The 11,342-nt window shown below is 49.1% G+C and overlaps 1 protein-coding gene across 1 annotated transcript; it reads left to right on the forward strand.

Annotated features, from left to right (window-relative positions):
- Positions 1–5,890: 5,890 nt before the first annotated feature.
- Positions 5,891–8,604, forward strand: ETH_00010500 (uncharacterized protein; the record flags this gene model as incomplete). Its single annotated transcript, XM_013376974.1, has 4 exons — positions 5,891–6,628; positions 7,487–7,886; positions 8,020–8,081; positions 8,458–8,604. The coding sequence occupies 4 exons, from the start codon at positions 5,891–5,893 to the stop codon at positions 8,602–8,604; spliced, it is 1,347 nt and encodes a 448-aa protein (XP_013232428.1).
- Positions 8,605–11,342: the final 2,738 nt, after the last annotated feature.

Genomic DNA, 11,342 nt, shown 5'->3' on the forward strand with positions numbered 1-11,342 from the left:
GCACAAAGCATGAAAGAGACGGCAGAATGATTTGAAGATACAATGAGGTGGGGACGCTACCAGAGTTGAAGGACGCCCCAGGATGGCTGGTGAGAGAAAACCATGAAAAATGATGGGCGTCTAAAAACAACCAGGCAGGCGGTGTGCTTTGAGGGGAGGCCTGGCGAATGGCTTTCGCTCACACAGCCAGAGCCTTAACCGGTTTGGACAAGCCTGAAACGATGTGGAGAGGATAGCCATTACACTGGAAATCGCGGTGCTCCGACTCATTACAGACAAAGGCACAAAATGAGGCAAGCGCTACTCCCAGACCCCGCAAGAGGACGCACTAGCAGCAGATTTAAAACAACCAAGCATTATGGGCCATAGGAGACGAATATTCTACGCGAAAATAGCATGGAAAGGGGCGAGCGTATGCTGTAGTCTCATGCAAAACGCCACTCAAGTTCACCTTGGCTGGTTTGAAACAAGGGAAAATTGACAGTCATTCATTACGTACTATGGAAAAATCAAAGGTGAGTAGTAAGGAAACGAAACAGATAAAAGGTTACCGGCAGTATGAGGCACAGATTCTGATAAAAGTGCCTTAACGCTTCAAGATTTTAATGGTGAAAAAGTGGAAGCCACAGTGAGCTTTGGCACTCAGTCATTGCCTGAAGCGGTGACGAGAGGAGCTTGATACACAGGCAATGACTGAGTACCAAAGCTCACTGTGTACAGTGGGCCTGGCACAAGGCTTCTTTTGGGGATACTCAGGCATAGCTGTGAAGGGCTGCTTGACACCGGAGCGCCGCGTAGCTTCATTAGTCTGCTCGGCGCTGAGCGGCTGGGTCCACGGCTAGGCCCACGGATAGGTCGTTTGTACAAGCTTTGCTGTTTCATTGCAGCCAAAAGACCGCAGTTGCATATTGGCCCCTTGGTTCTCGGGGTTCACTATATAGTGCGGAAGCAAATGAGTGTGGGGCAGTTCTCTAATGCCACCTGTACTATAGGGGATTTTCCTAGGGCTAAGGCGACTGACCGGGCAGAAGGTTGCTCAGTACCTCCAGTTTGATAAACTACAAAATTCGTCATTGGCCGGCGATGTGAGCTTCCAACAGAAAGAGAAAACAAAACGAACGGGCAAGAGGAGCAGCATCAGAAGGCGCAAATCCGAACCCTGGCAGAGCAACCCTGCAGAGCAACCGCATGGCATGTTAGCACAACAAGTGCCCAGGGGAACGACGACAGAAGCAGCTACACTGTGCCTATCAAGGAGCTACTGCTTCAGGAGCAGGAAAACACTTCGTCTCTAAAGCGAGGACTACCGGTACATGCTTTGCCGACCTTGGATAAGTAAGCGACCATCCACGTATATGGCAGGCTAAAACAAAACCCTGCTATGAGCCGCCGCCAAGCATCACATCCGTAAGCTTACTGCACAAATTGGAAATTTGCTACGAACCTCCCCGCGATGGGGAACAGACGTTAATTACTTGTCGCGGAGTACTGCCACTCCCAATTATACTCAATTTGACTAGTGGCTACGATAAGACAATACCCAGACGTAACCCCAGATGCATTTGATGTTTTTAAGAACACAGACGATCACCATGTCCTAGTAGCACCGGGCCAGCTATCTAACAAGGCCGCCGTGTGCGAGATGCCATAGGACCTGCGGTATTTGCACAATCAGGAAATAACAGAGCTGCTACTTAATGTAGTGGTTAGCTTGGCCTCTTCTCTTATCTGGGCCAAGATCATCATGTGTGACACTTACGATGATGGCTTGGGCGAGCGGAAAATTGCGCATGATGATACTTTGTCAAGCATTAGGTGCGCTTTCGACTGAACATGAGCTGTCTATGACCCCCAGGTAAGCTAATTTGAAGGAGCTGAGAGGTGCTAGTCGTTTGTTTAAGCTCGTTCCTAAGTCAGGATTCTACCAGATTTGAGAGACCAAGATCGTTGGGTGGAAGACTGTTTTGTGAACAGTTGTGCAATTAACTGGAGTCCACGACTACACCCTTAGGCATCAAGGCCAAGGTGGCAACCCTCCATGCTAAATTAAATGCATGTCTCGAATCTACGTTGTGACAAGGAGATAGAGCGTAACTTGACGAAGGGTTGATTCACAGTTCCAGCGTGCTTACTCAAACTGAAGTTCTCCGATAAATTCTCAGCATCGTTCTTAAGCACCAATTCTATCCTAGGTTCTGGAAGTGGAGATATGCTGAGCAGGAGCCTACCGATGTCGGCTACACCATTGGCACGGAGGGTGTAAAACCTGCCATCCAAATGCCACAAGCCACCACCTTTGAAAATTCATCTAACTTAAAGACCACGAAGGTTACAGGGTATAGCGGCAGGCAGTGCGGCAGTGCCACATATCAATTCTGAGCGACAGACCAACTCAAAGCGTTTATCGTCTACTGGAACAAAGGCTTCGGACTTACATTCTGCCGAACGAGCGAGAATAGAAGTGCCCCCTTTTCGCTCTTGGTCTCAAATACGACTAGTCACTCCTTCAGCGAGCTCCTTCTGTTCGAGGTTATGAATGACAAGAACTCTCTCAAAGCTGCAGGCCTTCGCCTTGTCATTTCCAGTGCTTTGGCCCCCCCTGTTGCATGACGGAGTAGTTTCAGCAGCACTGAGACGACTAGCACAATCACACTGAACTTGCAAAGAGTCAACAAAACGCATATGCAGAGTCCAAAAGTCACGCAGCCGGTATGTGTCGGGGACAGGGTCTGGCTCAGTAGTATGCTTTTCTATGCTATGAGCAGATAACCTGAATTAGAGCACCTAAGCATCACATTTTCCGCACATAAAAGTCCTCCTGAACTGATGAGATTCCGCTTCCAGAAAACGGATTCGAAACAGACTTAAAGGATGGTCTTCCACCTACTGTTCCTTTCTGCTTTAACGCGTAAAGTGACGACAAAACGCCTTTTCGCTAGCTCGCCGCTAGCTGCGCGCTAGTGTTGTGCCACAGCGTCTAGGCAGGCATGCAGGAACGTGATGGCGGTATTCAGCAGGAAGCCGGCTCTGAAACAGTCCGAAAATTCATGCAAGAAGCTCCCTTGCACTGCTGGTGAGCCGAGAAGCAGCCAATATTTTGGCAGTTGTAGACAAAATATGAAGCCCAAGGTACATGGGTCGTGGGCAGAGTCTGGTGGAAGCAGCAGCCAGCGAGGAAGCTTTCTTGAGGCCCCACCAATACTCATGATCCCTGTAGAATGTGATCTTATCCTGTCTGTAGTTTCTCTTCACTTACTGCGACTGGCCTAGAGAGTGTGAGCTACGTGCATGCGAGGGAGCAAAGATGCGCCGCGCCTGCATTACGCCATAACCTGGAGACAAAGTGGCAGCAGAGCTCTGCGTGAGTTGATCCTCCAGCCAATTGTTTCAACTTTGTCGACGGCTGGAATGCCCAGAACGCCTGTTGTAGTCCCGGGGCAGTGGTGCCTTCTCGTAGGAGCAGAAGCACGTCGCGCACAAGAAAGTGCATGCATCATTCAGACGTGTGCCATGATCGAAGCATCTCTGTGTTTCTGGTGCCACTGTCCGCTGGGAAAGGAAAAGCTCCGGCGGACAGTGGCACCTGAAACAAAGACGTGCTCTGCAAAGCTTCTGGTCGTGCCCAGGTCGTATTGCAATCAAGTGTTCATGAAATTGGAGGAAGAAGGGCCCAAAATGGCAACGGGAGGAAGCGAACTGACGTTGCAGCAACGTCAGTGGAAGCTGTGATGAAAGAGCAGTGAATATTTACTAGAACGAACGCCAGCTTTCACCAAAACCAGATGTGAATTACGGAGCGGGCTTTGCTGTGCCCAGCAAAAAGGGGGAGCCTGGGGAGTGAAGAGACGCAGCCTAAGACAGCTCAAGCTGGCTTGGTATCTCGCTGGATCGGGACTGCTGCGGAGATACCTGTCATGCTCTTCGGTCTACGATTCGTGAGCCAGTTGAACGGCATGCCGTAGGAAGGCTACTTTCCGGCGATACTCATCAGGCAGACACTGACCATCTTTAGAAAAGGGATTAATGCCTTGCTTACATATGCAAAACTTAGTGAGAAAGCCTTGGTACAACGCTTGGCTATCCGGCATGGATTAGACTAAGCGGGAAAGATGCAGGTACGCAGCCTTTCGCCGCGTTCTTAAATGGACAGGAGCGTCAGAAGCAGCTTTAAAAAAAAGCGGACTTGCTTGAAGGCAATGGAGATTCAAGTGCATGCGATCTGCTTTATTTCGAAGGAGCCCATTAATATCTTGTAGAACAAACGAGAGGAGGGAGGAGCCACAGATCAGGAGCCACAGGTGACAAGCCGTGAAATATTTGATTGTAGAAACATTGAGTGGTTTTTGTGCGGTGGTGGTAGCAGAACGCTTCTGAAGAGGGGTAAGCTCCTTCTTAAAATAAAGAGCCCATACACAGCCAGAGGAGGAGAGCGTCGGTCGTTTGCAGTTAGAGGGGTTCGAAACAAATGAATGAGAGAAAATCAAGCTTTATCAGAAGTAAATTCATTGAAAGAAAGGGATTACGGCTCTTGCATTCCTTTGTCCAAGCCTCACTTTGGTGGTTTAACACTGGCCATCGCTAGACACAAACCAAGACCGCAGTGCGAGAAAAGGAACGACTCCTCTTCGGGCGACGCCCTGAATCCTTCGTAATATTAGAATATTATTACTTTACAACTCGAGAGCCTTCCAATTGGGAAACTACAAATAACAGAAGCCTCCTATTGCGGCCAGTTCACTTCCATTTGCGGGCTAGCGGACTTGATGCCGTCCGGTCCTACCAGGTCGCCGCCGACTGAACGACGTTCCCTCAGTGGTGGCATTATACCAAATTATTTGACTTTATTGGTAAAGCTGGATTGTCAAGAGATTGATCTGCCTGAGAATTAGGATCCGTTTTCCCCTCGCGTGCTCGAGGGCGCGGCAACCTGGAAGGCGCGGCCGACAGCCACCGTCAAGGCTTCACTCCACAATCAGAAAAATTCTGTTTCGGGGATCCTTTGAAGGTCCGCTAAGTCGAACTTGTCAATTTTAAGGGGCTGAGAGAGTATTGAGAAGAAATACAGTGGTATTTGGGGAGCATTGTCCAGGATTCAGGGGGGCCCATCGAGCTGAAATGCCGAAGTGCAATACCAGTTCATGTTTGCCAAATTCGCAGCAGACAAGCTATTTTCTTACACGGGTTCAGCCGGTTTGTCCCGTCTCGCACTATTGGCTCAGCAATAGGGGCTTAAAACTCGTAAAGCTTCCCGTGGCTGTTTGATTGCATCCGTCTTCGCTGCTGTGCTATTGCCCACTTGTGCACGCCTGTAGCACTTTGATGTCCGCAAGCGATTTTCGTTTTCGGGCAACCTACTTGATATGCATTTAAAGCTTAACGGCTCCTTCAGTCTGTGGTTGTTGCGAAGGTTATGGGATGGGCTGCCACTAGTGAATGCCACTGAGCGTACGCCTGTTCTGTATGTATTCTCAGCAAAGATGCAACAACCCGGTTCCTCAGATATGTATTCCTCTCCTCCTTTTGGAATGCCTCCACAGGGCTATGTGACTTCATCTTTTCACCGAAATGAAGGCCATACCAGCATCCCAGGTCTGTACAGGATTAATCAAGAAGTAACCCGCTTTGCAGCGACAGCACTAACAGAGCACCTTCGATCGTCCCACCTCATTTTTGAAATAAAAGACTGAACTTTGGTTTTTTCCGCATTCAAGATGAGCAACAAGGGAATTATTGGGGGGGGGGGGGGGGTTATCTGCGTACATATGTAAATAAGTACATATGATAATTAGTAGAAAGGTCTTGTTCCCTGTGCGCCCAATTTATGAATTTAGGGGTTTCTGCTCATGAGACAGCGTATTCAACTTCGGACCCGCCCCGTATAGGCCCTGTGATGGCTTCCGACGCTGAGCCGAAACGGCGTGTGACGGATCAAAACTGGCTGGGAGCATTTTCTGCTTTTCTACTTTTTTGCTTGTTTTTTGTGGTGCTTGCACTTACCGAGGGAAGCCCTTCGCGTCTTTTTAAGGGGATGAACTACCAGGGAAAGACATGCGGGGTGGACCCGGAGGTTCGAGATCTGCCGTACTTATATTTCCCATTGGACCCTCGCGAGTCTTTCGCGTCTATCATGTTAAACGACGGTCGTTGTGTCGCCAAATGCCCCACTGAAGAGGATGTGGAGGGCGGGCTCACCATTCCAACTCCGATTCGCGAGACAAGTATCGATCCCTCAAAGACCTCTGCAATGACAGTTGAGTACTTGCTGCTCTCGCCAGCCTACGCAGCTACTCTTATGGCAGATGCTTATTGCATACCTCTGGACCCGTCGTTGCGCTCCCAGCTTTCACCCGCTTTGAACAATACGTTCAGGCAGGTGCAGCTGGCCATTGGATCCTTCTACAGCGCGTGGGGAACAATCTTTGGCTATTTGATTTTCGCTGTTTTCACCTCTCTCGCCTTTTCGGCATCTATTAGGCTGTCTCCAGGACTCGTCCTGGGAAGCGCAGCAATCAGCAGCATCGTACTATCATTCGCAGCTGGGGGCCTCCTTATCAAGAGCGGATTTACTGGGGTTCTCGACCAGGACAAAGGGAGCTTCTACTCTCTCGATTACACCCTAGCAATGTTTGTACGTTGCCTCCTTTCTGTGTCCCTCCGCTGCAGCCTACAGCTCCTGCTTGTTTTCGGCTGTATCATCTGCTTCATGATTCCCAGTCTTCCTGCTCCTGCTTGTTTTCGGCTGTATCATCTGCTTCATGATTCTCAGTCTTCTTTTCTCTTCAATCTCATTCGCTTTCCTCTCTGTCTCTGCGGAGTGTACCTGTACTTCCGTACTGAACATGAGCATTTTGATAGCCCTGGTATGCTTTCTCGTCTGTTGTCATGGGCGTTTGCGTGGGCTCTGACAAGGCTTCTTCTTTCTTTCTCGTTGTGTGTCTACGGCGCAGTGTGGTTTTGCCTTACTGGGCATCAGTTGCTTTCTCATGACGGCCCTTTTCGTAGCGCGAAAGGCTGTTGCCACCTCCCTTCGAGTAATGGATTGCATTGCAGAAGCGCTAGGAGATATGCAGCAGATCTTCATCGCTCCCCTCTCCTTCTCCGCTGGTACTTTTACTGCAGTTACTGCAGAATGATGCAAACAGTACTCAAGAACAAACCACTGGTGCACACTGAAAATTCACCTCTGAATAATTCAACGTGTCCAGAATTTTTCAACACGATAAAAGGCTTGTATCCTTGTGTTCCTGACGCAGCCACTATCGTCTGGGTCTGGCTGTGGCTCTGGTCCTATGTATATATGGCGTCTGCTGGAAGCGCTGGAGCGACAGAGGTGTGAAACGAATGGCTTCACTGCGTGATATGAAGTAGCCACATACAGCCCTGATGTGTGAACGTCGTGATCGAGGTCGCATTATTGTGATCAATGTCGCACTGTCTCCTTGCTAATCGTTCTCAGTTCTTACTACTCTTGTCATGCACGCCTCAGATTCCAATGGGCTTGGAGCAGAACGGCGACATTGGCATCCTCCCTTTGCATCGCGAGTTTGTCTGGGATGTTCGCTTTGTGTTCTTCGGGGCTCTTTGGTGGTTTGCGTTGTTCTGGGTAATTGAGGCAATGATGGCATTCGCACACTTTGTCATATCTTACTCGGCGACTGTCTGGTACTTCTCTCCCCCAGAAGGCGCAGACGAGCGCGACGTCGGATGGTTCCCACCCCTTGTAGCGATGGGTCTAGGCTCGATTCACCATATGGGGAGTTTCGCTGTGGGAGGGTTGGTGATGGGTGCAACCCGACCAATTCGGCTTCTGTTCCCTTGGGCAGCTACCAAGCATCTTGCCTCAACAGAGGACTCGCCTGTCGTACATAGCCTCAGGAACACTTTCAGTGAGCTCTGCAATAAAAAACCTGCAACTACTGCTCGCCTTAACGCAGCCACTGCGCCCCATTAAGGCAGTGTCGTAAACGATTATCGCTAAAGCGAATGCTGAGAGGTTATGGGACGGCTCGTGCGCCACAGGAAGTATCATGAGCCCGCTAACCTACATCGTCGACAGGTTCACCTCGTCAGGTTATATAGAGGTTAGTAACTGCTACTATTTTCCAGAACGCAGCAGCGTGTGACGAAAAAATGCCCACGATGCGCAAATAGTTTCAAAGTAAAATGATGATGGCTCCCATTCGTTATTTTTGTGACATCCCTCCTTGTCTTCAGATGTCGATATCCTCTAATCCGTTCTTCCCTGCGATGGACAAGTCCTACGCACGGTTAAGTCAGGCGAGATCTCCTGCGACTTATCTGCACGGGGTAAGCTTCCGCGCAATCGCAATGTAATAAAACCCCAAGCAGCAAGGAATATTAGACTCTTTTAACAAGAGATGAAGCGTTGACTGGTTCTTCTCTGCTTTCGTGCCACACACGCGTGTTGCCGTCATGGCTATGTTTGTCTCTCGCTAGGTGGTTTCGACTCCTTCCGCAATAGGCTCGTCCTTCATTTCTTTCCTTATTGGTATTATGGTGTACTCGGTAAGTTACCCACAGCAGCTCCTGCTGGCAGTTGAAGGACCCTGGCTGGCCGCCTTGTCGTTCTTCTGTTATCATTGAACACTGCGTTCCTGTGCCTCTTTGTGATTTTGGCTAGACACTAACTGCCACGGAAAAGTACTCATCCATTACGTCGCCTTTTTTCGTGGCGGCTCCGCTGTGCGTCTCAATATTTACAGCAGCTACCAGCTTTATGATAGGCATGCACTTCCTGTCTGTGTGGGACATCGTCGCGGACACCTTCATGTACTGCTTCCTAGTTGAGTCCGTACAGCCCCCAGGTGAGAAAAGGGACAGCAGAGTATATGGAGACATTTGTATTCGCATATACTTACATATTTACATGGCTGACCACCTATCTGACAAAAGCACCACCCTTCCGTGTGTTCATTGCCGCAGCTTCCTTTACTCACCATGCTAGTTGTACTCCCCTGCCAAAACGTCTGCTTTTGTCTGTTTATCTGCCAGTGATGAATGTGCTTGTGTCCTCAGTGGTTGACGAAAACCCTCTAACAAAAGTGCACGCACCCGCCTGCCTGCGAGAGCTCCTCCTTGATGCACAGCGTACCCAGTTCCACGAATGAGATAAAAGCACAGCCTCTAGAGGCACGCAGCGACTACTTGGTGTGCACTACGTCGTAAGCATGCACCCTGCATGCCCCCCGACCCCGGGGTTTTCGTTTTAGAATTTAGTTCCCCGCACAGTGCAGGGAGAAAGGGACAAAAATGCAAAGAGAGATTCGTCCTTTGTCATTAAATCTACGCAGACATGCTTCCCTTACTTTGACTCGCCTACCTCCCACAATGGCGCAATAACAAACAGCCATGCACAGCCGACACCCCAAAATTGCGTGTGCTGCTTTTTGCATCCATTGTTGGGGACTCCATTACATCTATTTGGGGCTCCGTTGCGCTTGGCGTGCAGCCGGAAAATGATCAAATTGTCACTAATGCTCTAATTTATTATGCAGCTCTACAACATTCAAAAATAGTTTATCAGCACAACGCGGTGCTCGATAAGCAGTGTCAAATGAGACCTAACTCTTGAGCCCCGAAAGACTCATGACTGAACTGTCCACATGCAGTATGAGGCATACACTATGCAAGCGTTGCATTTCGCCTTAGACGCGATCGCAACACACGCAAACACCCGTACCACTGTGGGAGCAAAATGACACTTTAGGACGGCAATTTAGGTAAGAGGAGACCCTCTCTGTGCTGAGCTAATTATTTGAATAATCGCAGATCCAACAACTACGAAAAGAAAAACTCCCAGGACGATGGGGCCCACTGGATATCCTTTCCCCTTCTTGTGTCGGCTCTCGGGGGCATGGCCCCTTTTCGTAATGCTCCGATCAAACGCTTCAATCTTCTTAGAGTATTTTCTGTTTGTCCCCTGAAACAAATATAAAAAAGCAGGAAAAAAAGGCGGCCCAAAAAACACGAGAGATACATCACCAAACCCCCTCCATGTCCCTGAGGAACGGTGTCACAAAGTGGACCGGTTCGACGGCACAGTAAGACGAACACGGAATGGACAAAAAGGGATAGCGCAGCAAAGTGAACGGAATATATCCTTCGGCTGTGCATGAGTGGCAGATTTTCGCGCTGTTAAAGAAAAAGTTCAGGGGCTTCCGTGTCTCCGTGAAGAGTTGAGGGCACGGCGGCGACGTCGCCGTCCCGATGCCCAATGTTCGTCATTCTTCATGAGGAGTATTTATATAAATATAAAGGGACCTGTGGATGTCGAATTAATGTTACTTGTGGGTCGCTCTGTTAGCTCACCGCCATCTTCTTGCAGATGAGCCGTCAATCGCTGTTCGAAGACACCCGGAAGGTGTCAAACAACTTCAACCGGAGCTCAGCGAGTTCTAACTCACAAAATATGACATCACTTATAAAATTTGGCTTTAAGCCGTCCTAATGGTAGGAAAGCAGCAGAAAAAGTGGGCACGCGACCAAGACAGGGCCCCGAAAGGAGCGGCGGGACGGAAGAGCGCAACGTCGCAGCGAAGGCTAAAACGACTGCTGCTAGCGAGGCTTCTGCACTAACAAATATCTGCAGTGTCTACGGAATAATGACTTGAGGATATATTTGAATAATTGAGTGCGCAATGATCAGGCCCTTCGAAGTCTGGCTCGATGAACGAGATGAGCAACTAATTTAGTTCTTCCACTAATCCGACAGCACTAAACTGCACAGTTTACCTCTAAACGCGTTTCCAGAGGGTCATTTTCTGCATCCCCTACTACGTTTAACCATACTTTATTAGGTGAGCGCCTCTAGACCACAGGAGTGAGGCTCTCTGTTGTCCATGCAGTTCACCACTTAATTCCATTCTTTGGCCGGGGCCTACAAAAGAAATCATTCTCTATACAGTTTACTGGAGAGCTTTTATACGGATAGTTTGTGGTGCTTGAACACAGCCGTTGATTCTATCTATGGGCTGCCTATAGGTTTGGGTGATGCTAAACCCCAAAGCCTTACACTTCTATAGAGAAATCAGGAATGCATTCAGAGACTTCTGTTGATTCTCTGTGCTAAGATTCGGCGCGACAAAATCAATAATGGGAGCATACGGAGATGCCTGCCTGCTCGCATTAGTGATTTCGCAGCCCAGTACTCATCTGAATCAAAATTTAGCCTTAGCCCCTAGTCCTGACATAGTAAGCACTTGTGAAATTTTGACAAGCCTGTAATTAAGCGTGGGAGACCTCCAAAAGCTACTGTCAAGCTGTTCGCAGATCAACTATGTTCTGCACATAGGCGCAGAGAGATTCCTTAGTTAGCACGACCT

This window comes from Eimeria tenella, genomic scaffold (assembly GCF_000499545.2).
Source record: "Eimeria tenella Houghton genomic scaffold, Eth_scaff43, whole genome shotgun sequence".
NCBI classification, from domain to species: domain Eukaryota; phylum Apicomplexa; class Conoidasida; order Eucoccidiorida; family Eimeriidae; genus Eimeria; species Eimeria tenella.